The sequence below is a fragment of the Salminus brasiliensis genome, chromosome 21 (assembly GCF_030463535.1).
Source record: "Salminus brasiliensis chromosome 21, fSalBra1.hap2, whole genome shotgun sequence".
Classification (NCBI taxonomy): domain Eukaryota; kingdom Metazoa; phylum Chordata; class Actinopteri; order Characiformes; family Bryconidae; genus Salminus; species Salminus brasiliensis.
The window spans coordinates 22,961,357-22,987,473 of record NC_132898.1 but is presented as its reverse complement, the minus strand read 5'-3'; the positions used below and the strand labels follow the sequence as shown (position 1 = coordinate 22,987,473).

The 26,117-nt window shown below is 42.5% G+C and overlaps 2 protein-coding genes across 7 annotated transcripts in view; both read left to right on the top strand.

Annotated features, from left to right (window-relative positions):
* Positions 1-1,619: 1,619 nt before the first annotated feature.
* necap2 (NECAP endocytosis associated 2) lies at positions 1,620-9,410 on the top strand. Its single transcript, XM_072666289.1, has 8 exons — positions 1,620-1,773; positions 3,194-3,294; positions 3,871-3,975; positions 4,073-4,154; positions 4,970-5,078; positions 5,783-5,945; positions 6,199-6,283; positions 6,698-9,410. Exons 1-8 carry the CDS (start codon positions 1,682-1,684, stop codon positions 6,738-6,740), a joined length of 780 nt encoding a protein of 259 aa, XP_072522390.1. The 5' UTR covers positions 1,620-1,681; the 3' UTR covers positions 6,741-9,410.
* Positions 9,411-10,573: 1,163 nt separating this feature from the next.
* Positions 10,574-26,117, top strand: part of LOC140542843 (uncharacterized) — a 41,014-nt gene continuing 25,470 nt past the window's right edge. For 2 of the 6 annotated variants that reach the window (XM_072665785.1, XM_072665782.1), the window contains exons 1-14: positions 14,371-14,621; positions 16,414-16,540; positions 16,682-16,824; positions 18,504-18,695; positions 19,086-19,169; positions 19,784-19,878; positions 20,527-20,692; positions 20,976-21,082; positions 21,904-22,131; positions 22,244-22,334; positions 22,473-22,559; positions 23,501-23,707; positions 24,167-24,366; positions 25,300-25,482. In XM_072665785.1, coding sequence (XP_072521886.1) covers positions 14,568-14,621; positions 16,414-16,540; positions 16,682-16,824; positions 18,504-18,695; positions 19,086-19,169; positions 19,784-19,878; positions 20,527-20,692; positions 20,976-21,082; positions 21,904-22,131; positions 22,244-22,334; positions 22,473-22,559; positions 23,501-23,707; positions 24,167-24,366; positions 25,300-25,482 — 1,964 coding nt within the window. In that variant the 5' untranslated portion in view covers positions 14,371-14,567. Of the gene's footprint in view, positions 10,646-11,965; positions 12,162-14,370; positions 14,622-16,413; positions 16,541-16,681; positions 16,825-18,503; positions 18,696-19,085; positions 19,170-19,783; positions 19,879-20,526; positions 20,693-20,975; positions 21,083-21,903; positions 22,132-22,243; positions 22,335-22,472; positions 22,560-23,500; positions 23,708-24,166; positions 24,367-25,299; positions 25,483-26,117 lie in introns of those variants that run through there. The other 4 variants (XM_072665786.1, XM_072665787.1, XM_072665783.1 and 1 more) reach the window with 4 other exon arrangements.

Sequence of the window (26,117 nt, the reverse complement as noted above, 5' to 3'; positions counted from 1 at the left end):
AAGTACAAAACTCCACATGTGTTCATTCATAGTTTTGATGCCTTCAGTGAGAATCTACAATGTAAATAGTCATGAAAATACAGAAAACGCATTGAATGAGAAGGTGTGTCCAAACTTTTGACCTGTACTGTACCTGCATATCTTTTTGTGCTTCACATCAGTGACACTGCGTGTTCTTGCTATTCTGAAAAATTAGAGAACATATAGCAAAAAGGGATGAGTTGTAAAAGTAGTGGAACCATTTAGAGAACCTTATACAAGAAGTTCTAAAGTCTAGATGTCAACAATATTCACTATTTGTGTTGGACGCAGATGGAATTTGGCCTCCGCCTCTTTGCATTGAACACACACACACTGTGGTCGGGCCCCGAGTGGTTCAGCGGACTAATATCACTATGATCAGAGGATCGCTGGTTCGAATCTTGGTCATGCTGCTAGCCATCGGCAGCCGAGGCCATGAGAAAGCACAATTGGCCTTGCTCTCTCCCCACATCGCTTTGCGTCTGCAGGCTGGTGCGTCAAAGCCAGGTATGTGGCGATTGCCTCCAGGCGCGTTGGTTGCCCAGTGATGATGCATCAGAGGCAGTTACAAAAACTGAGAGGCTTGCCTGCGCACTCGTCGGAGGGGGCATGTGTTGGTCTGCCCTCACTAGTGTACGATGGAAGGGGTACATACGGGTTGGGTTGGGTAACTGGCAGTCCAAATTGGGAAGAAAATGAGTGGGTGAAAAAAACCCACTCAGTGGCACTGAGCACACACGCCCATTGCTGCGGCGCCTGGGGAGCAGGGAAGATGAAGAGCCTTGCTTAAGGGCCCCAACAGTGGCAGCTTGTCAAGACTGGGTATTGAACCCACAACCCTGTCATCAATAGCCTGGTGCTCTAACCACCTTTCAGCAGTTGGCAAGGTAAAAAAAGGTAAAGGTGCACGTATTTGTCACTGTACAGTGTACAGCGAAATGTGTCCTCCGCATTTAACCCATCTGGTAGTGAACACACACTCACACACACACACGTGTTAGGGGCAGTGAGTACACACACACACCCAGAGCAGTGGGCAGCCAACTCCAGCGCCCGGGGAGCAGAGAGGGTAAAGGGCCTTGCTCAAGGACCCAACAGTGGCAGCTTGAGCAAGGCCCTTTACCCTCTCTGCTCCCCGGGCGCTGGAGTTGGCTGCCCACCGCTCTGGGTGTGTGTGTGTACTCACAGTACACAATGCAGTAAAATGATGTTCTTCCAGTCCTCACCGCTCTGTATAGAGGTTCCATTTTAATTCATTCATTTCTAATAAATGTAGTATTGGAAATTACACCTGACCACATTCACTTTTACACTTTTACATGTGTAAAACCTAAATGAATACATGTAATTTACCTTTAGTTCCACAGTACAAGAATTAGAATAGTTGTGTTGAAAGTTATTTTCATATATATTTCATTTAATATATATAACTGACTAATAACGTAGACATTATACACTAGGGTTTGTACAAGCTAGTATTAATAGCAGTTATTTGAACTGGACTTTTAATTGCTGTGTTGAAACCAATGGGCGGAAGCCCACTGCACACTTCCCCTGCTGTTTCCACACACACACACACACACACACACACACACACACACTCACACACACACTCACAGGTGATTTTACTTTTGCTGGATAAAGTCTGGAAGCTGACAGAATGGCAGACGACACCTATGAATCTATTCTGTGTGTGAAACCGGAGGTCCATGTTTACAGGATTCCGCCGAGAGCCACGAACCGCGGATACCGGTGAGCAAAAACGACTGTTAAACACTGAAAAACAACTTTTAGCCCAGTTTGAGATCCAGACTTACTGAGAGGAATCCTTTAGAGCGATCGCCCACAGCTTCAACCGAGTTATTACCATCTCTATCACCATTAAAACTGAGAGAAAGTGAAGACTGGGGAGCGTTAAAAAACTCTTCAGTTTGTTTTGTTAGCCAATTAGCTTCTGTGCTAACGTTACTCATAAAAGACCCCCTATATTTGGTCCGCCCTGACTGTCAGAATCAACTCTTATAACGTTTAAAACGGGTAAGGTCATTTTTAAAGGTCGTTTTTATGCTGTTTAAAGCTGTGTTTGACTGTTTACAGTCTTTTTTGTGTTCGTTAAAACTTTAGCAGGAACTAACTGTTAACAGCACATGACTCTACGGAGGCCCAGAAGTCCAGTGTTTTCTTATGCTTTTATTAATGGATATTTATAATTATTATTTTATAATTCGTTGATTTCATGAAGGGGATAGAAATGGTTTTCCTAACTGTAATATCAGTAACATCAATAAAAAATATATAGACATACTTACAACATATATTTACAACAAGTATATCAAGTATATCTAAAAATATGAACTAATTTATCCCCCATCCTGGAGATTTGTATTGTCTTCTTGATTTGCACACCTCGCTCTCTTTTGAGTATTTTTATCAACCAACTTTTGTAGGACCACTGTCTACGGGCCGGCGCCGAGTCTGTAGTAGGACCCCTGGGTCCACGCTGAATTTCTCTCTGACAGAAATGGACCTTGTTTTAGAAATGCTCCTCTTTCTCACGCGGTAAACACATGTGACCCAAACCCCATACCCCATGGGACCCCATGGGTCCTTGACCAAGACCCTTTACCCTCTCTGCTCCCCGGGCGCCACAGGGATGGCTGCTTACCACTCCGGGCATGTGTGCTCACTGTCACTGTGTGTGTTTGGCACTAGTGTGTGTACTGCATGGATGGATTAAAGGCAGAGGCCAAATTCCATCTGTGTCCAACACAAATTGTGAACATGGTTGTATTGGGGGGCAGTGGTGGCTCAGCGGTTAAGAGCGCCGGGATATCGATAACAGGGTTGTGGGTTCGATTCCCGGGCTCGGGAATCAAACAAGGCCCTTTGAGCAAGGCCCTTTACCCTCTCTGCTCCCCGGGCGCTGGAGTTGGCTGCCCACCGCTCTGGGTGTGTGTGTGTGTGTACTCACTGCCCCTAACACATATGTGTGTGTGAGTGTGTGTTCACTACCAGATGGGTTAAATGCGGAGGACACATTTCGCTGTACAGTGACAAATATGTGCACCTTTTATTGTCTTGTTAAGTTATTTGTTTTGTTATTATTATTGAACTTGCTAATGTGTACTGTTAAACCCTGACTGTGTATATATATTTTTCATTTCCCGCAAAGGGCGTCAGAGTGGAAGCTGGATGAGCCCGCCTGGAGTGGCCGAATGAAAATCACAGCGAAGGCCAAGATTGCGTTTATTAAACTTGAGGACAAGAACACAGGTGAGTGTGTGTGTGTGTGTGTGTGTGTGTGTGTGTGTGTGTGTGTGTGTGTGTGCGTACGTACAAGAGAGATGTTTTTGTTGTTTACCTACGTTCCAGTAGAGTAGAGGGGTCTTGTGAAGCACGTTCAGCTTGTAAGCTTTACAAAATGCACAAAATTCAATAAATGTCGTTAACATTCTCTGTTAACCAGGTATATATTCTTTAAAGATAACCGGTCAATCACATGATTTAAGAGTAGAGGACTTAAGCAGCTTATTTTTGAAAGACAAATAAGTGGTGGCTGCTGCTGTTGTGTCTGTACTTTTTGGATTAATAATTTCTTTATTTTTTGATATCGGTGCTGTATTCCTCTGCTGGAGAGCACACTTGCTTATGTGACCTCAGAAACGCCACAAAGCCAAAAAAAGAGACCCAAAAATGACCAGAAGGGTCAACCTCCTTTAGAAGACTGTCTCTGATTTGTCAGGAGCTCAGGCCTTATTGAACTTTGGTTTAGCTGTTAATGATCTAAAATCTCTGTTATTTTATAGAGATGTGTGTTTCTATACAGTGTTCTATAATGTGTGTTTGCAGGTGAGCTGTTTGCGCAGGCTCCAGTAGAGCAGTACCCGGGTTCTGCTGTTGAAGCGGTAACAGACTCCAGCCGGTACTTTGTAATCAGGATAGAGGATGGCAATGGTAAGAGCAAGATTAAAACCCTGCCCTAAGCTCTCTGTATTTGTTCAGTCTTTTCTGTCATTCTGATGTTATTTCTGTTCTTTCCTATTTGTTTCAGGACGGCACGCGTTTATTGGAATCGGCTTTGCTGACCGCGGAGACTCGTTTGATTTCAACGTGGCGTTGCAGGACCATTTCAAGTGGGTGCTTTAGTTACGCCATAGGATATTTATCATTAGATTTATTTATGTGCAGATTTGTTATTCAGTAAGTATGCAAAATTATTCAGTGTCTACAGTGACGTATTCGGTATCCGCTAAGATGTATTCATTAACTTCTATGTATTATTCCTTATCCGCTATATTCATTAACTGTTATGAATGAATCAGTAACTACTGTGTATTATTCAATATCTGCTATTTTTTAATCAGTAACTACTCTGTATTATTCAGTATCCGCTATGAATGAATCAGTAACTACTCTGTATTATTCAGTATCCGCTATGAATGAATCAGTAACTACTCTGTATTATTCAGTATCCGCTATGAATGAATCACTAACTACTCTGTATTATTCAATATCCACTATGAATGAATCACTAACTACTCTGTATTATTCAGTATCCACTATGAATGAATCACTAACTACTCTGTATTATTCAATATCCACTATGATTTTGTCAGTGTCTGCTGTAAATGATTCAAAATCCATTATGAATTATCCAGTATCTACTATGAATTAAGCAGTATCCACTGTAAGTTCAGAACGCGAAGACTCGACGTGAGTGCTTTAATTACGCCATAGGATATTTAGGGGAAAAAAGGAAGTGCACTTAAAATACAAACAGGAAACTCTGCAGTGGTGGATTGATCTAATGCTGTGTGCACACATGATTTAGCCCTGACTCTGTGACTTTGCCAGTCTGAGAGCTGTTGTTGTCGCTTCAATACTGATTCTGAAAGTCATGTACTGTTCACTCTCTCTTTCTCTCTGTCTCCTTCTCCCTCTCCCTAAGGTGGGTAAAGCAGGAGAGTGAGCTGGCTAAGCAGGAGGCTAATCCGAGTGCAGCTCCCAAACTGGACCTGGGCTTTAAAGAGGGGCAAACCATTAAAATTAGCCTCGGGGTAAGAGAACAGCCAGGAGTTGTAGGAAGATCCGGTTTTCTTCTACGTGCCAAATCTCTCATGCTGTGTGAATTCCTCCTGAGTCTTTTCTGTAATTAAAAAACATTGTGTACAAATATCCAGATGTGTCTGTAAACCCACAGTTGTTTAATCCATAAACACAAGTTTATTATTCATTTATTACTCTTAGGAACAGTTCAGCAAAAAAATCTAATTAACAAGTTTGATCTCTGATCCCAGATTCAGTCGATCAGCTAGGGCAGATTTGTTTTCTGATGTGTGCTGGCTTAGTTTACAACGGGAGATGCTAGGCTAAAGTTGCTAACGAACATTGTGCTTGGTCCGTCACCCTCTCCTCTCTGTAAACACACACCCAAAAACGTTTGTCTTTATCCAGATCTTCATTAGTTCAGTAAATGGATGTGGTTTAGACCATGGTGTGACTTTGTTTGTGTCTCTTAACACAAACATAAAGTTCCACAGAGCTGAATAGAGCTCCAGATTCAGCTAAAATGTGTGAATAAAGCAAAAGAAATGAAGTTTTTTAGGCCTGTGTTTACAGGGACGAGATTGGTGACCGTCTAAGTCCAGTATTTATTAGCAACGTTAGCTTAGCATGTCCTGTTGCATTATTATGCAGTAACTGCTTTAAAACCTAATGTAGGATAGATGTAGTAATATCTGCATGTCTCTTACTGCCTTAGAACATAAAGAAGAAGGATGCTGCTGGGGGTGCCAAGTCTCGCCCTGGGAGCAGCGGTCTGCTCCCCCCTCCACCAGGGGCTAAAGGAGGGATTCTCCCTCCTCCAGGCACATTGCAGACCCCACAAAGCCCACCTGCAGCAGCACCTGCACAATCAAACACAGGTACACAAAAACCAAATACACAAAATCAGTCAGAGGAGGCATTTGGTGTCTGAAGTTCCGCTTGTTTCATTTAGCACTGGAGCTACAAGGCTAATGTAGCTAACAAGTAATGAAAGTTTATGCAGCACCGGTTAGCATCATGCTAACTGCATGTCTAACTCATCTCCCACCCTCCTCAAACCGCGTAGAGGTGTCCTGTCATGTCTAAAAGGCTTGATTATGTGGTGCATGTGTATCTGTTCTCCTCTCTTAGGCCTACTGTTAGAGTTTGGCGCGCCAGCGGCCCCCACCCAGCCGTCCCAGGACCTCTGGGGGGATTTCACTGCTGCTGGATCAGGGTCAGTATTAGTGCTGCATCGTTATGTCCAATCATATGCAAAAAATCTGAGTATGCTTTTTCAAATTGCTGAAATTGCTAAAATAAAAATGAATAAAAGATGAATGTACAATTTCTATGTATGTTATTGTATTTAAGGGAGCATTTAGCATAATGATTGATCGCTGACCCCAGCTGCAGTCGATCAGCCAAGAAATATTTGCTGTTTGTGTATGTTTGCGTGTATGGAGTGTAATTTCTAATGCATGTGGGTGTTTATATTAAAATTTATATAAAATAATATATAATTAATAAATTAGGGTTAAATATGATATACATATGATTTTTTTATATAAGAATTTATAATATTGATATTTTGAATTATGTGAAACTCAACTCTTATTATCTCTCTGTCTCTCTTTATGTCTCGCTACAGCACTACTCAGGAAGCTGTGAAGTCCGGATGGGTTCAGTTTTAACTGACTGAAGGGAACCCGTGCAAGGGCAGGAAACACACTCACTCTCCAGCAGTACCACACGCCTCTTGCACATGTAGCTGTTGTGTTTGTCTCTGCAGGCTGGTGTATCTGCAGGTCAGATGGGTGTAAACATCACTGTTATTACAGCTGAGAAATGTACGCATTCCACTTTTCCTTTCGTAGAGCATTTTCCCCCTGTTTTTAAGTGTTTTGTTTTTGGTTGTCTCTCTTCCTTTTCCTTTGTTTTAGGCTCTGTTTTCAGTCTGAGGGATTTTTGTTATTTCGTTTCTTTACTTTTTTGCTTTTATTCCTGAAGTAGATCTATCATCTCAGCGACTCTTTTTGCAGACGTCTTTGTGTGAAGTTGATTTTCTGGTTTGTGTGGTGGGCTTTTTTTATTGTAGTTATTTCCCCCCTAAACAGAAGAGGCTTAAGGTTTCACAGTAGTGCTATTGTGTGTGTGGTGTTTAGGGTGTTCATGAAGGATCCTGGGAGAGCACAAAATTTCCCCAGAGATATCCAACATGTCCCGTCTGACATTAGCACAGAGGTTTAGTTCAGCACAAGTCCTGATTTGTCTCTAACTAAAACCAAGGGCTGTTTTTGTTGCGTTGAGTTGATGTTCAGCCCAGCCTCTGTATCAAGGGTGGGCAGTTCTGGTCCTGGAGGGCCGGATTCCTGCACTGTTTCGTGCTTTTTCTGCTTATGCACACCTGACTCAAGCTGCCTGTTAATTGCTAGGTGTAGTAGATCTATTAGAGCTGGAAAATTAGCAAACTGCTGGACTCTGGGCCCCATTGCCCGCCCCTGCTCTACATGCTGTAGCTGTAGCATAGGGCATTACTACAACCAACAGAACAGAAAACCCAGCAACTCAAAACTCACTTACAGACCCAATCAGAATGTTTGTGGAAACACGCAGGTTGCTGATAGATCCAGGTAGATAGTTTTAAATAGTCTACTTAATCAGCAAGTGAGCTCAGCTTGTTTTGTGTAGTCAGACTAAAGCTCCCTGCCAGACCCACAGCATTAAGAGTGGGATAAGATACAGGTGAAAGCTGAACTTCCATTCAGTCCTTTATGGCGCTTTTCCACTGCATGGTACCTACACTACTGTACTCTACTCTAGCTGGCTTTTTAGCTTTTCCATTAGGCAAATTTGGTACCTGGAACCGGGTCATTTTTAAGAACCTGCTCATTTGTGGTTCCAAGGAAGCCAAAATGGGAACTCTTGCAGAGCGCTGATCGGCCAGTGAGAATAGTCACCCTACTCTCTCTAGTCTTAAATCTGTATTGAAGCGTTTTGTTGATGCCGGCTTCGTGTCTACAGACTAGATACAGTAGCGTGTGCTGTTTAGGTGGCCATGTTGTATAGTATTGTATAGCAGTATATATATATATATATTGTATAGCTGCTATATCTCTATTGGTTTCCAAAGACTCGAGTTGAAAATTGAGTATATATTTTGCTTTTGCTATAATGAAAAGTCACACTTCCAGTTTAAGCCTGGCTATAATGCGTCATCTAAACACTGAGATACAGAAGGGAATACATTTACATTACAGGGTTACTCATATTACAGAGGTGGGCCAATGTAGTGTTAGGAGTCTTGCCCAAGGACTCTTATTGGTGTAGCGCAGCGCAGTCACCCAGACCTGGAATCGAACCCCAGTCTCCAACATGGTGTGGTAGCTCAGTGGCAGGTAGTGATGTTATCTGTTGCGCCACACCAACCACTACACTACACTACATACATGTTACTTGTGTGCTTGTTACGAGCTGAAATAAAAAAAACGTAGCCCCAAGCTAACATAATTATCTTGACAGTAACAGCTAGCTAATTCTTTATATTATGTGTTCTTAATAGGATTGCTTTACACAAAATAACCATTTAAAATATGGATTTTTGTTCAGATAATGACATTTACTATGTATAAACTGAAGTGATGGTGTCTTGCGGCATCACCAGCTACATTACGGGGGGTAGCTGTGGTAGTGGAAAGCGAACCAGGTACGAAAAAGAGAGTCAAGCAGAGTTGGGTAGTGTAGATACCATGAAACGGAAAAGAGCCATATTCCTTTACACATATGGCAAAAGATCCTACAGAAACATAAAAAAAATTCAATTACAGAAACACTTGCCGTCGAAGTCAGCATCTATTATAAATGAGTTTTGAGTCGGTGAGATTTCTGCTCTTTTCAAAAATAAAACAAAATCGTGTTAAAATGATGGTTTGTGCTTATTAAACTGTACACCACTGATACACAGATGGAGATTAGACTGAAAAGTAATGAAGTGCTCCTTTAATGTAGATTAAATAACATTATGATCATATTTGGGCAGAACTGAGAAGGTGAAGAATTCCTGCAGATGCAGTGCTCTAAGGATGCTGCTGCGGTTAGCGTTGTTTATTTGTTTACAGATTATAACACACTGATCCTCCCCAACACCCATAACCCCCATCTTTGCGCACACACACACACACACACACACACATACACACACATACACACATCACACTTTCTGATGCTCTTATTAAATGAGTTTATTTGTGGTAATAGCTTTTGATTTGTCAACTCTTCCCAAGTGCCTTTAATGATGGAATCATGTGTATAAAATGTAAAGCAACACTTTTATTTGTAAATAAAACATTTTTCCTTTCCTCTCAGGAGCTTCTACTTTCTTGTGCTCATCAGTTATTGATTACATCAGTTATTGATGGCTCTGTGTTCTTTATCTTGGTTTGATTGGATGTGGATTGATGGGCAGTTTTTGTCTGAAAACAATAATGGAACATTCTACCCATTTCGTACATTTATGCAGTTATTTTCTATTTTCATGTTGATTGGGATGTTTTTCCTATCACAAAATGTCAACAACAAATCCTTAGTAATACAGGTGGAATCTGGCCTCTACCTTTAACCAGTCCGTGCAGTAAACACATACACGCACATTAGTGATCAAACACACACACACGCACACTGACCGCAAGCACACATGTGAACAGAGAGGCCATGCTCAAGGGCCCAACAGTGGCACTTTGCAGAGCCTGGGTATCGAACCCACAACCAATCATAAATAGCCTAGTGCTCTAACCGCTGGGCCACCACTGCTTCCACTGTAATACTATGGATATTAAGTTACTTAAGGCTGCTATTTTAAGATACTCCAGAACAGAAAGGTCAGATTAGACTGAGAGAAAGCTTAAAAAAACCTCTTCCAGACTGAAACCACAATGAACCTTCTTTTTTTCTCCATACTCAAGTTAATGATCCAAAGCAATGCCACATCATCTGTCAAACTTGGTGGAGGTGGTGCATAGAGGCAAAATAACATCGTCTCTGTCCAAATACATATGGATGTGACTGTAGCTTATAATTAGCTTTAGTTTATTAATATCTCAATATTTTTTTGTCTTGTGCTTAGGTAGATGATAATCCTAAATATATCATATAAAAGTCTGAGTTTATACTTAAGTATATTAGTGAAAAAGGCTCGATTAAAGTCATGCATTTTTATTAAGGTTTCACTTGGTTCTGCAGCTATCTTTGGAGCATTAGCACTTCATTGTATGAGCCTTGATCAGAAGAACAGAGGCAGTTCACTGACTTGGCCTGGCCTGCTGCTAGATGTGGTAGTTGACTTTATTGGAACTGTGCAGCTCGTTTCACTGCAGGAACACTTTCACCTGAGGATGGATTTAGGCTCCTCTAAGCTCCTCTGGGTTTTCAGAGGTGACTGAAGAGAGATTGGTGTGTGTAAGCAGATTGTCTCCATGGTGTGATCTGTTGTGTGTGTGTGTGTGTGGTTTCCATTGCTATGAATATGAGCCCAGCAGCCAGCTAACTAGCTAACTAACTTCTGCAAAAGAATCACGAGCCAAAGGACAACTTCCTAACTGAGGTAAGACTTTTTTTTTCAATGTTCATGTATAGCATTCAATAAATAGGCCACTCGATGGATCAGCCGCATCTATTTCACTAAAGAAAGACATTTTCCTGGCGCGTTTTATTACATATGTGCCTCTTATTTGGGTGTAAACGTGCTGTGTGTTCGTGTGAAGCAGCGATTCCTCGGCTTGGTCTTAAAGCGGGGGATTAGTTTCTGTTAGCACGTTAGCTAGCTAGCTTCCCTGCCCTTCTCAGCTTCTGTTATTCTGGGTTTATGACCTAAAGCTTTGGCAGAGATTAAATTTAACGCAGAAACTATATATATCAGTTCCTGCAGATCAGATCAGATCAGATCCAAACTCCAGCTTTTTAGTCCACTGTCTGAAGCGGGAGGACTGTGACTGCACTTGTATCCCGTTAGCTACGCTGCTTGCGTTAGCTCTGGTTACTTTAACGGTTACGCTGGCTACGTAAGCCGACGTCGCCATGGTGATGCTACGTTTTTTGCTGCACCGAGCTAACTTTCTCTTTCACTGTGGAAAAGTGTCAAAATAAAAGAGTTAATTTCTTACAACTAATACATTTCACAGCTTTTACCTTATTATAATTATATATATATATATATATATAATTGATGTGTATATCAAATTATTACTGTTTCTGTGTGTGTATAATCGCTGTCTTATATGCAGTGCCACGGTGCATATATATTTATATAATTAAATAACTTAATTAACGTCCCAAAATAACAATTTAAAGCAATTTTAAAATCTGATCTTATCAAAACTATTTTGTAATTATTTTTCGTCGCTTTTTCATGGTCGTTTTCATGGCCACTCTGTGCTGAATACTGTAAACATCTTCACTTAAAACAAGAAAACTAAACTAAATAATATCAGCAATTAATAGGAATTTGCATAAATATATACACCGTGTCCCACCCTAAATTAGAGAGATTAAACCGCCATCACAGAAACAGTAATGATCTAATTTTTTTCTAATATATAATCAGTATAAAATCTATATGACAATATAGTGTATTACTATTATTAAGGTAAAATATTATTAAAACTGAGAAATTAGATAAAAAGTCAAAAGTATATGGAATAAATCTGATTTATTTGATCATGTGAACAGCAGGTGGAGCCATTTTCAAAATGCCCACTGTAGTGTGTGTGTGTGTGTGTGTGTGTGTGTGTGTGTGCTGTAAACATCCTAAAAATCCATACAAACACACTGACGAACAGTGTGAGCCTTCATTTAATCACTTATTTAAACAGTATTCCGACATTAATTAAAATCAGAATCACAGCAGCCCACTGAACTGTTTTAGATCTGTAGATACACAAAGAGAAAGGCACGCTTCTGCTTAGACCCTCCCCGGAAAACGGCTCTGAAACGGGCTGCAGGAATCCCCATCCAAACCCAGCGACATCCCCGCATGTCCACCCCAGCCGCGGTGGAGCTGAGGCTCTGAAGCAGTGTAATGACGTAACCTGGGCCTCAGGGTGCTCTCGTCCCTCCCGAAGGTAGGCACGTGTTCTGAACACTCGCTGCAGAGGGTGTGTGTGTGTGTGTGTGTGTGTGTGTGTGTGTGTGTGTGTGTGTGTAATAAGAAAATACCTACTCTTTTGAATGCATGCTCAGATGCACGCCCAGAAAGCAGGCTTTCGTCAGAGGGTCCTCACTGGCTGCTGATTTCACTTGCTGCAGGACTGAGCCGAGGTTAATCCTCAGTTAGCCTCCAAACTCCGTCTGACAGGGTGCTGCCGAAGCTGGGGGATATAGCTGGACCACTGAACCAGCGCTGACCGCAGTTAGGCAGTGTAATAGTGGGCAAACTTGGACGATCTTGGACAGATTAAGGGAAACTGGCTACAGACGTGAGCTACAGCTTAGCTGATGCCCTGAAAAGCATGAAATAAGCCCAGGCGTAGGAGGAGAGTGAAAGTGCTGCTTTATCAGGACACGTTTAGCTTTTTTGGTGGTTTTAGAAATAATCAGGCTTGTCAGGGCGGTTTGCTGTAGGAAACAGTCATCAGAGAAAGTTATTTATACTGAAAAGTGAGACAGAGAGTTCCTGTTCCTGGGTGCTTTCTCACGTTCAGCCACTAGAGAGCAGCATAGCCATAAACACACGCTCCAGAGTCCGCTTAAGAGGAGCCTGAGCTCTGCCCGTTCCTCCCCTTATACAAATACGAGTGACTGAAACGCTAGAGGGCGCTCCAGCCTTTAGTGATTGCCTTAACGTCTAATAGTATAATAATAGTGCTACGAGTGCTGATTGGCTGGCATTATAATTAGTGAGTGTTGATTGGCTGGCTATTGAGCGCCTAATAACTGGCTACTAAGTGCTGATTGGGGAACTACTGAATGTTGAGTGGCATTCTGGCTACTAAATGCTGATTGGCTGGTTTTCTGACTACTGATTCTGATTGGCTGGCTATTGAATGCTTAATGACTGGCATTCTGGCAACTAAGTGCTGATTGGGTAACTACTGAATGCTGACTGGCTGGCATTCTAGCTGCCAAATGGCATTATGGATACTGAGTGCTGATTGGCTGGCTACTGAATTCTGCTTGCCTGGCTGCTGAGTGTGTGCTGATTTACTGGCATTCTGCCTACAGAGTGCTAATTGGTGGGGCTGTCATTCTGGTTTGTGAGTGCTGATTGGCTGGTATTGTGTCTAGTGAGTGCTGATTGGCTGGTATTGTGTCTAGTGAGTGCTGATTGGCTGGTATTGTGTCTAGTGAGTGCTGATTGGCTGGTATTGTGTCTACTGAGTGCTGATTATGTGGCATTCTGGTTACTGAGCACTGGGTAGGTACCAAAGCCCATGGCAACCAGTGAGTGGTCTGGTTAGAGTACGAGAGCGCACAAAGGTTATTAGAGAGCCCCCCCCCCCCCCCCCCCACCTTTGTTGATAGGCCCGTTTCCATGACAGCAGAAGCAATAATGCTGCTGGGACAGACACACTCACACATACAGTGACTCTCTCTCTCTCTCTCACACACACACACACACACACACACACACACACACACACGTGTGACAGGAACTCTGCATACAGTCAGTTCACTCTCGCCAACCGTGACTAGAGAACTGTAAACATCATTTCCTGCTGGATAGAAACCTAAACATCTCCCATCAGGAACTGATTAAACAATCAAATCTCTCATTTTAGATTAAAATATCATATTATTTATGAAAATGGTTAACCATTTTGGTTTTTGACTGTGAGGAAATATACTAAAGATCTACAGGTGCACAGCGTTGGTTCTGTCATTGGGAGGTCGCAGGATTGATTCTGAGTGATGCCACAGCCATCCGTAAGTGCAAGTCCTCACTCTCTCACACCCGTCACTAATAACAATAATATGAAAATATAGAATTTAACAGCATAATATCATTAAAATGATGCTGTAGATCATTAACTACACTTGCAGTAAGTTTTCTGTATTTCACTTTTTGACATGATGTTAATGTGGCTGTTGTTCTTTACATTGTGTCAAAATTTCATGATGAATGGAGAATAGAAATGCTCCAACTGACTTGGAATAAATATTTATTTACATTGAAAGTTAAGAAGGTTTTTTCCTTCCCCTGTAAAGTTGCCATTTTGGAGATACAAGGTTTAGTATGTGTGTGTGTGACAAAAGGTGGAGCTCAAGGCCGAGGAATGCACAAGAGAAAGAGGGGGGTTGAATCCTCCTAATCCCCCCCCCCCCACCTCTCTCTCTCGCTCATTCAGTCTCTCTCTCAGTCTCTGTCCGGGACACCTGTGGGACAGCAGCAGCTCCTCAGTCTGGCTTCATCAAACTGAACCGAAACACTTTCACTTCATTTCTCAGCTTGGTTTAAAAACAGCATCTCGTCTTAATCGATTGGATTTGAGTTCCTGCTGTTTTGGGTATTTCCGGGGACTCTTTTCTCCATGAGCGCTCCGGAGAGTGTGTGTGCGGAGGGGAAGCTGGAAGCGGTGATTCAGGTGAAGCAGATTTACTTTGTTCGAATCAGAACATCAGAGAGACTCAGAGAGTCAGAGAGCCTTTGTGTATTTTTTGTATTTTGCAAAAATTAAAGAATAATAATAAAAATAATAGAGTATAAATACAGTATATACTGTATAATACATATGGGGTATGTATTGTAATTGTTACATATATGTACTTACACATATATGTATTAATAATGTTATTACATATCTAAATATATATTTTTATATAGCTACAGTATATATATATATGTGTGTGTGTGTATATATATATATATATATACATATGGGACATATTGTTACATAAACAAAATGGCACACACACATACACAAACACATATATGGGTCACATTATTATTATTATTATTATTATTATTACATAGCCATACTTGCATCAACTGATCATTATCCAATAACATTACTCCACAAGACCTCTGAAGGCATCCTGTGGTATCTGGCACCAAGACATTAGCAACAGATCCTTTAAATCCTTCAAGTTGTGAGGTGGAGCCTCCAAAAGCATCAGTGAGCCTTGGGGGGCCCATAACCCTATAGCTGGTTCACCGGCTGTCCTTCCCTGGAGCACTTTTGGTAGGTCCTGAACACTGCACACCGGGAACATCCCACAAGACCTGCCTGATGTTTTGGAGATGTTCTGACCTGAAATGTTCTGGCGTCTACAACATCACAGGTTCTTGTCAAAGTGGCTCATGTTCTTGCGCTCTCCCGTTTTTCTGCTTCCAACACATCACCTCCAAACACTGACTGTTCACGTGCTTCCTAGTACATCCACCCTTTGATAGGAGCCACTGTTGATGAAAATGATTAATGTTTTTTACTGCACTTGTCAGATTTACTAATTTGATGGCTATCAGTGAATATTTAATACATATAGGACATAATTGTGTGTGTGTGTGTGGGGGGGGGGGGGATGCACCCTGCCTGTCCATGTCCTGATCTAAATATACTGCTCTGCAGGTGTAAGTCGGCCTTGCTGTGCCGCCACCTGTTCCTGGCCCGGCGGCAGGTCTGATCTCAGAGCAGTGTAAGGGTGTGTGTGTTGTGTTGATGTGGATTATGATGATTAGATTAGAGCTGGATATTGAGGAGCTGCTCCTGGATCAGCATGATGTGGAATGGATCAGACAGTGTTCTGGATCAGTGTTTGTTAAAGTGCACATAAAGCAGAAATGCCAGCAAAGCTGATTTTACAGCCTGGAGAACCGTGGGGTCCCTGTTTTGAGTCTCGGTTCCTGTCCGAGCCTCTTCCATATGCTGTTAGAAATTATCTCTTGAGTCTTGGTTCCTCTCTGTGATTCATCCTCATGCTTTGGGAGGTTCTCATTTGAGTGTTGGTTCCTTTAAGTGGTTCTAATTCAAGCTTTTTGGGAGGTTCTGATTGGTTCCTTTAAGTGGTTCTAACTCAAGCTTTTTGGGAGGTTCTGATTGGTTCCTTTAAGTGGTTCTTACTCAAGGTTTTCGGGAGGTTCTCATTTGAGTGTTGGTTCCTTTAAGTGGTTCTAACTCAAGCTTTTTGGGAGGTTCTCATTTGAGTGTTGGTTCCTTTAAGTGGTTCTAACTCAAGCTTTTTGGGAGGTTCTCTATTTGGATCTTGGTTCCTCTAATGCTCTTGGGGACGTTCTCGTTTGTGTCTTGGTTTCTCTCAGTGTTTTTGTTGGCCTGTAATGCGTATGCGTATGCTAATTTGATTAGACGTGCTCATTAGCATATCTGACACATCCTCTTCACATCACACTTGTAACTAAATGACTCTGATTTCTTCCAGAAGCTGGAGGAGAGTGTGTTATTGGAGGAGAAAAAATTGCTGGTTCGTGGCCCCTCCCCTGATGTCCCGCCCACCTGCATTCCCGCCCGAGTAAGAGAGATTGTCACCAAGAACCTGAACGACAGCGGTATGAAACGACTGTACTCAGACACACTCACTAACACTAACACTTAAAAGGCCTGTCCAGTGAACCCGGAACCAGTGCTGTGGGGGAAACCACTGGACAAGATATTTTAAGCCTCTCTCTCGCTTTCTCTCTCTGTTCCAGGAGGCAGTATGTCCTCCGTTCTGTCTCTGCAAGAGGAGAACCGGGTGCTGCAGGGTGAACTCGGTCGTCTGGAGGACCTGCTGGCCCACAGCCGTGCTGACCGCGATGAGCTTGCCATCAAATACAGCGCCATTAGCGAGAGGGTGAGAGATCTATACCCATTGGCCATTTTATCAGTAACGCTCCCTGTATAGGTTGTGGGTGTTGTATCCCCCCCCCCTGTAGAGCTAATGTATCGTAGAGCTTCCTGCAGGTTTCAACTTCAACCCATATCTGAATCATCCAGTTCAGCCAATCAGGGACTTGTGAAGGCGTAATTAGGTGGATCGGGTTGACCAGGGTTGGATCCAAAGTCAGTAAGAAGGAAGAATGGCTAGTGAGTTAGTTATGGAGGTCTGTGGAGCTGTAGGTGCTAGCTGTAGGCCTGTTCTGAGTGGGTTCTAGCTGGCAGTATAGCACTGTGTTCTCAGTAGGGGGGCGGGCTTGTGCTGTAGTTCTGTAAGTGAGGTATTAGCACTGTGAGTTCAGCGGTAAAGCAAAAATTCAGTTATCATTAAATGCAACCGAACTCAGTCAGTGATTGGCCGCTGTGTTTAGGTGAGCGGTGTGAGGTTCCAGTTTCAGCTCGGGGGGAGGGGGTGGTTGGTCCTGTTGTGGATTCTGAGGTGATTTTAGCGCCTGTAAAATCCTCCCTACGAATACAAATCATCTCAGCTCATTTTCTCTTTTGGGGGGTTTCTTTGTGTGTGTGTGTATGTGTGTGTGTGTGGTGATCTCCTTGGCAATGTGGAGTGGAATGAAGTGAAGTGGCACGTTGCCATGGCGTTTGTCACCCATGGAGACTGTAAACAGGGCAGGGGGTTTGAGGGGAGGTTTGGGGGATTGTGGGGGTTGGTGTTTAACAGGGTCTGCTGTGATCTTAAAACAGTACCTCAGGATTGCAGACGTGTTGCACTGTTACCTGTTCTGGAATCAGTTTTGTGTGTGAGTGTATACCATGCTATGCAAAAGTTTGTGCACCCCTGTTCAATCCCCTGTCCATGTGTTTTTGATATTCTTTGTATAAATAAGTGAAGAAATCCTGAAATTAAAACCTAAATATTTTTCTGCACATTTTAGGCACAATTTTTTATTTATTTGCTGAATTTAGACTCTAAAAACTATAACATATAATGTGCTATTACTTTTGCACACACCACATTTAATGTTTCCTTTCCAGCATGCTAAGTAAACTATCGACTAAATAACTAAAAACAGTAAATAAACAGCAACTGGAAAAAATCAGTAAATAAACACTAACTACAAAATTAAGCAAATAAAAAGTAACTGTAAAAATCAAGTAAATAAAGAGTAACTGTGAAAGTCAGTAAATAAACTTTAACACAAAACAGTAAATGAACAGTAACTAAAAATGAGTAATTAAACAGGAACTATAAACAGTATATATTACACATAATCTATTTGTTTACTCACCTGTGTAAACTACTAATGACAGTTATTACAAATGATTAATGAATGACTATATTCATTATAATAGGTATTGTCCAGTCAGTGCGTCTTGCTAATATTATTGAAGAATAGTTTAGTAGTCGATTATTTTGACATAAAATCATATTAATTCCCCAAAAAATGTTAATAACTTTTTGTTTACGTCAAACTGCAGGACTCATTTGTTTAAACATCAGTGTGTTTTAATAATACTACTATTACTACTACTACTACTAATAATAATAATGTATGTGTTTATTTAGTAGGTGGTGGTAGGTGGACGTAATAAGGTGGACACTCTGTGCATATTACCTGTGTATGTGTGTGTGCGCAGCTGGAGCAGGCTCTGCGTTTGGACACAGATGTTGGAGACAGGGACTGTGCAGAGTCGCGCAGTCTGGCCCAGCAGAATGTGGATCTGCGGCGCCGGCTGGAGGAGGAGCAGGCTGCTTACAAACGCAAACTGACCGCTTACCAGGAGGGCCAGCAGAGACAGGCTCAGCTTGTCCAGAAACTACAGGCCAAGGTCTTTCACAGTTTTAGAAACACCTCCACTATCAAAAACCTTGATTTCTCCAGAAGGAAATGGCACCCTCCCGTGGATTAGAAAAGACATGTCTTAAATGCACCTTTATTAATCAGTGGACTGAAATACACATTAAAATGAATCAGATGATAGTGAGATATATATAAGATATAATCTATATATAAGATTTTTGGATAATTTCGATTGGTCCATTCCTCATGGAACTACCACAATATAAATAACAGATTCACATTATATCGAAAACGGAGATACAAGGTTTTTGCCTGACAGCGATGATATAATGTACATGTATGATGTCTCTATGATGTCTCTTCATTTCTGATGGTTGTGTGTGTGTGTGTGTGTGTGTGTGTGTGTGTGTGAGTTCAGGTTCTCCAGTATAAGAAGAAGTGTGGTGATTTGGAGCAGTCTCTGCTGGAGAAGTCCTCTGAGATGGATCAGAACAGACTGAGTGTAAATGACCTCAACCTCTAAACTACAAACGGCACGCAGCCAGTAACACAGCCGATACCACATCCAATCCCACATCCAATCCCACATCCAATCCCACAGCCAGTGCCACAGCCAGTGCCACAGCCAGTGCCACAGCCAGTGCCACAGCCAATCCCACAGCCAATCCCACAGCCAGTACCACAGCCAGTACCACAGCCAGTACCACAGCCGATACCACAGCCGATCCCACAGCCGATCCCACAGCCAATCCCACAGCCAATCCCACAGCCAATCCCACAGCCAATCCCACAGCCATTACCACAGCCAATATCACAATCAGTACCACAACCATTACCACCGCCAGTACCACCGCCAGTACCACCGCCAGTACCACAGTTGATACCACAGCCAATCCCACAGCCAATCCCACAGCCAATCCCACAGCCAATCCCACAGTTGATACCACAGCCATTACCACAGCCATTACCACAGCCAGTATCACAATCAGTACCACAACCAATACCACAACATCTTACGAATGTCATCCGAGCCAAGGGTGGTTACTCCCACTATTAGGTAGGTGGTCATAATATTCTGATATGTCAGTGTACATATAGCTGTGTACTATTTTACAGAGTGACATGTCCAGTAACGGTCAACGGCGTGGGGAGGATGAGCCCAGCAGTGAACTGGAGACTGCTCTCATTCGTCTGGAGGAGGAACAGCAGAGGTCTGACTGTTGTGTTACACACACACGCACATACACACACTTGTCTAGTTTGGTTGTTAAGCTGCTCTGTGTCAGTGTAAGTTCATTCTAGGCAGTTTGCACCTTTTTTAATACATCTGCGGTTCTTACTGTCAGAGACCCAGACATTGACCTTGCTTATGGATTTTTCCCTTTTAAACTGTTTTTAAGAAGAAACCAAGTGGAAAGTGATCAGTATGACAATGTGCTTTACTTTAAATATTTAGAAAAATTACACAGTTGCAGCTGTGAGTTTGTTTTAGAGATTAGCCGAAATAATGCAGGAACTTTGATTTTATTGTTTTTTTTTTATTTAGTCATTTCCAATCCCCCCACTATCTGTCTCCATCACAACATGCGAACAGCTCTGTTTATCAACGTCTAATTTTTGAGACAGACAGGTCACTTTTTACAGTGATTTTGCAGTGGAACAGCAGCACTGGAGTGTGTTTACTGTCAGGCTGTGAGCCTAGGTTTGCTAGTTGTCTTGGTCGTATACTGAGAGTATTGTATTGTACTGTTCTGGTGCTGTAAATGCCGTTAACACTTTCAACAGTGTGCTGCAGGTGGTCTTAAGTGTGCATTTGCATGTGTGTGTGTGTGTGTGTGTGTGTGTGTGTGTGGAAGCAGAAGCAGCAGTCTGTCGGCGGTCAACGCAATGCTGCGTGAGCAGCTGGAGCAGGCCAGTCTGGCCAATGAGGCGCTTAGCCAGGACATACGCAGACTCACTACTGATTGGACCAAAGCGAGGGAGGAGCTGGAACAGAGGGAAGCTGATTGGAGGAGAGAGGAGGAGGTGGGGCAACAGATTTTCACATTAACTGTTAGTTATGAGTACATTAATATTCATGAGTTTAAAAGCAATTCCACTCATGTGTCAAAATTCTTTCTCAGTGTGTGAGATCAACACAATCATTTTCTTACACACACACACACACACACACACACACACACACACACACACGCACAGCTGCTCTTCTCTTAGCTCGCTTAATCCAGCCCAATGGTTGTATGTATGTTTTGAGCATGTATCTCACTCAGTTCCAGATGACTTTCTCTTTTACCCCTTTCCTCTGCAGTCCTTCCACAACTACTTCAGCAGTGAACACAGCCGTCTGCTGACTTTGTGGCGCCAGGTTGTGGGGTTTCGCAGGAGTGTGTGCGAGCTGAAGAGCGCCACAGAGAGGTTGGAGGCAAAAGCTATTCACACTTTTGTTTACACAATTCTTTGTGCTGTATCAGTGTCTCAAGCCCTGACCATATGTATTGGGAAATGTTAAAAAATGTAGCCTTTTCTCTGTGTTTTGGCTTCCGTCCACATGAGCACGGTGTTTTATGTGACGGAAAACTGAAGTTTTTGGGAACCTTCGAGAATTTTTGAGAACAAAAACATTGAAATCACTGCATACAAGCGGTTGTTGTCAACTAAGGACTGGCCGTGTGGTTTCGTTTAACTGTCCTGGATCATATTTGGATACAAATAAAAGCTGGAAAAGCTCCACTATTCTGATTGAAACTATTCAGAAACAGCAGCATCACCACATAAACATAAACAAACTTAGTGGTATAAACTGGGTTGTAAGTCTGTTGCTGATTTGGGTCTGTCTTGTCCATTACGCTGCTTCATGAGGAACATCAATAGTGAGGTGTTATGCTGGGCTGTCATGATCAACCAAGTGTTTTGGAGTGTTTTTTGAGTTCTGTTCTGGATGAAGAGATTTTCAGAAACGCTGCTGGAGATGAGGAAAAGAACCCACGTTTTCAGTGGGGCCTTCCAGCTTTCCAGCTCTCACTCCAATGTACTACATGTAAAAACTCCTTTGTGCTTTAAAACTACTTAAAGCTGTGTTTCGCCCAAAAGCCGTGTGAAGATGTTAAGTAATCTCTAATGGACTTTATAATGTGCTGTCTGACACTATATGACTCATTATTATCTAGAACATGGACAGAAGTAAAGCCAGATTTAACCTTTCTCTCTCTCGCTCTCTCTCTCTCCCTCTCCGTCAGGGACCTGTCGCACATGCGGAGCGAGCTGTCTCAGACGTCCCAGAGCGTGCAGCTTCAGTGTGTAGGGGTGTGCGTAGCCGTCCGTAGCCGCGAGGACGGCTCAGCGCTGGTTCTGGAGCGTGAGGCGGCACAGCGGAACGCTCTGGAGCAGCAGCTCAGAGAGAGAGTGACGGAGATGATGAACTTGCAGGCCAAGAGCGACTCAGAGAGAGCTGAACTCAATAACAGGTCAATACTGCAGTGACTTAAACACACATTGTTGGTATGGTCGAATAGGAGAGGTGTGTACAGTGTGTGCTGCTGTACGAGTGTGTGTTGTGTTTGTGTGTGTGCTGCACAGGCTGGCAGAGGCTGTGCGAGAGGTGGAGAGACTGAAGGCCCGAAAAGAGGAGAGAGAGTATGAGGTCGCATCTCTCACTAGGAAACTGGAGGTGTGTACAATTTAATCAATCAATCAATCAATCAATCAGTCAACTAACTACTATTGAGGGAAAGAGGGAGAGCCTCATTTACACTGTAACTGAGCAGTACGAGAGTGTGGCTGTTTTATTGTGTGTGTGTGATTTCAGGAGCAGAGTGGAGATGAGGAGTCCGAGCTCCTCTCACTGAGAGCTCACACCGAGACCCTGCTGGACACACTGAGGGACATCGCTCAGGTAACACTCTCTCTTTCTCTGTGTCTCACATGCATTCACACTTACAGCACACACCATCCAACATTAATTTTACACCTTTTTAATCTATTTTATGCCACCCATACATAACTCCCCCTAGCACTAGCGATGTTCTTGACACTAAGAGGGTAAGGATTTAACACGTCACCTCATGCAAAGCCAGCCACCACCTATTTTTGAGGTTGCAGTCGACACACTTGGAAGAAAGTGCCCGGCCCCCCAGCTCTGCTACACCACTAACAGAAGCCTGTGCCTAGTAACATTTGCTTTAGGAGTGATGAAGGGAGAGAGTTCCATTTACCCACCCAGGGAGAGCATGGTCAAATCTCAGACTCCACAGGCTGATAGCAGAGCGAGGATTGCCCAGGATACGATTTCTCAGCCCTTTTTCCATTTTAAACGATTTATTTTGATTTTTTATTATATTTTATTTATGTAAATGTTTATTTTCTGACACTGAAAGTGCTTTCACACCCACCCTGTTTGGTCCAGACCTTCAGGCTTTTCAGTTTGGTTCGAAACAAAACAGCAGATGCGAAAGGTGCCGTGGACCAATTTTCGGACCATAGGTCCAAAATTTGGTCCGGCCAAAGGAGGGGATCTCGGTCCGGATTGAACTGAACCATCATGTGCATGCACTAGAAGAGTCAGATTTAGGAAAGGGAGGCAGAATTCAGCACAACACCTAGAAAGGAAACTTGCGGTAGTGACAACACACCGATGAGGGCTCCGAGTTGCTCAGCAGTCTAATGCCAAGCCATACCCCTTTGCCATCAACAGCTGCAGTCAGAGTGTGTTTGCTGCCCAGCAATGATCAAGCAATCATCTACTTTCATTAGATTTATTTTAAATTATATTTGATTTAATTGTAATGACAGTCTGTGTTGTCTTCTGTCTTATCCTCCTCCTCCTCTCTGTTCCAGGCAATGTTGTCCGATTCTGACTCCGGAGTGTTAACATCCTCAGCAGAGGGGGATTCGGAGAACAGTGTGTTATCTTTATTGCCCTTACTCCACTCCCCATCCCCGCACCGCCCTTCGTCTCCACGGAAACCCTCCCTCCTGTCGCTTCCAGAGCCCAGTCTCTCTGTCTTGCGGTCCATGGTGACCAGCAGACAACTGCAGCTACAGGTGAGACTCCCTGATAGCTGATAACATAGTTTTTTTATCATATCACAGTAGGGGTGAAACAACCTAAATGGGACAGTGAGCACTGTGGGGATGGTTGATACACTGTATGTCCAAATGTTTGTGGACACCCCTTCTGATTAATGCATTCAGTTACTTTATGTTGCACCCATTGCTGACACACATGTGCAAATGTATAAACATGAACCTATTGGCACCATGTCTAATGCCAGTTCTATTTTTTTTTCATATTCATAACATAAAAAATAACATTCTCATGAGCTGAAGATTAAATAAATACTTAGAAAAAAACATGAAAGTAATTGAATGAGTAATATTTCATATTTTTAGGTTTGGGCCACTTGACCTGCTGTGTGAACGTATCGTAAAAGTTGGGATTAGTGTCTGAAACAGTAGTTAATGAGTAGTTCATCTCTGTAACCGTCTCCTGTCCGTCCCCAGGAGATCAGAGGTCGTCTGCAGTCTGCGCAGTTGAGCCTGCAGCAGGTACGCAAACAGCTGGCGGAGGCAGAGTCCGGCCGGCGGGAGGCAGAGCTACGAATGCAGGCAATGCAGGGAGAGCGAGACGACGCTCAGAGAGAGAGAGAGACGGCTGTGAGAGAGAGAGACAGGATACGGCAGGAGAGAGAGAAACTTAACAGGTAGCTCACCCTGACGGGGAGCAGACTGCTGATTAACCCCTCACCTGTTTGCTAATGAACTAATGAAGTGATATGAACTATGATATTTTTTAGGTACCTCAAAGTCCATGTAGGGAAACTTAAATAAATTTGAATTAATTGTTTTTGTGATGTCACAAAAGACAACATATTTGCATAGCAGTTTAGCCCCACCCACTCATGCTGGGGTACAATGCAGGGCAGCCAATCAGAGCCAAGCAGAGCTCATACAGCTCTGGAAAACATTAAGAGACCACTTTTTTTTTTTTTTTTCTTAAATGTGCATCTCTACGTGTATGACAACCATTTTATTCCAGGCATTTCATCAAACAAAGCTAAGTGAGCTGAATCTGAGCTGAAGCAGACAATGAATGGCTTAAAGTCCCAACAGCAATGTGAAAGACTAGTGGAGAACCTGCCAAGACATGAAAGCTGTGAATTGAATAATTAAATTAAAATATTCAAATAAATTTGAATAATAACGTCTTTGCATTGTAATTATTATAATAATTTATCTGCTTTAATTGAGCAGCTGTTTCTGAGCTGTTGTCATTTCTACAAATAAATGCTCTAAAGATCAATATTTATATTTGGAATTTAGGGGAAATGTTGTCCATGGTTTATGAAATAAAACATGTTAATTTTGCTATAAACACATTGCCTATAAATAGTAAACCAGCAAAACTAAGACAGTAGGGTGGTCTCTTAATCTTTTCCGGAGCTGTATATTAGGTGTGTTTGGTAGTTGTTTTCTGGTACCAAAACCTACTCATACAGTAGAGAGAATAGAAAATGTGACATGTAGAATATGGGCTCTTTAAAGACTTCATTTAAAGACTACTTTAAGGACTTCCTTTATCTCACTCTCTCTCTCTCTCTCTCTCTCTCTCTCTCTCTCTCTCTTCTCGGCCGCAGTGAGAAGGACAGTCTGGAGAAGGCGGCTCAGGCTGCGCAGACGAAGGCAGAGCTGTTGCAGCTAGAGTGTGAGAAGCTTCAGCAGGCCACAGTGTCCGCTCAGAGAGAGAGAGATCACGAGAGAGAGGAGAGAGAGGCAGCCGTGCAAGAGAGAGAGCGTGCCAAAGCTGAGACCCTGAGAGTGTGAGTCTCACACACACACACACACACACACACCCTGATTTTGTTTTTTACTGTATTTTTCATTAAACAGAAAATAACAATATGATTTCACTGTGTTGTTATAATAATAGTACTAATGCATTATAATATATTAATGCAAAGTCTAATAAGTTTTATTATTGATAAGTATTATTAAATATCATACGTTTATAATGTACAGTTTGTGGTCGTGTCCACAAGGGTCCTCAAATAGCAGCTTTAGGCTACATTCATGTAGCAGGTAAAGTGGCCCAAATCCGATTTTCTCAACAAATCCAATGTTTTTTTTAATATGACCTATATCTGATCTATATCTATATCTGACGTTTGTCTGAACAGTTCAGAGACGAACGTCAAATATATGTTATATTAAAAAAACATCGGATTTGGTGTGAAAATCGGATTTGGGCCACTTTACCTGCTACATGAATGTAGACTAAAGCTGCTATTTGAGGACCCTGTGCACCTAGACTGATGCACATGCTCAAAAGACAAGACGACCATATTCAAGACTAGACGACCATATTCACCATTTGCGTTGGACACAGATGGATTTTGGCCTCTGCCTTTAACCCATCTGTGCAGTGAACACACACACATACACATCAGTGAAACAA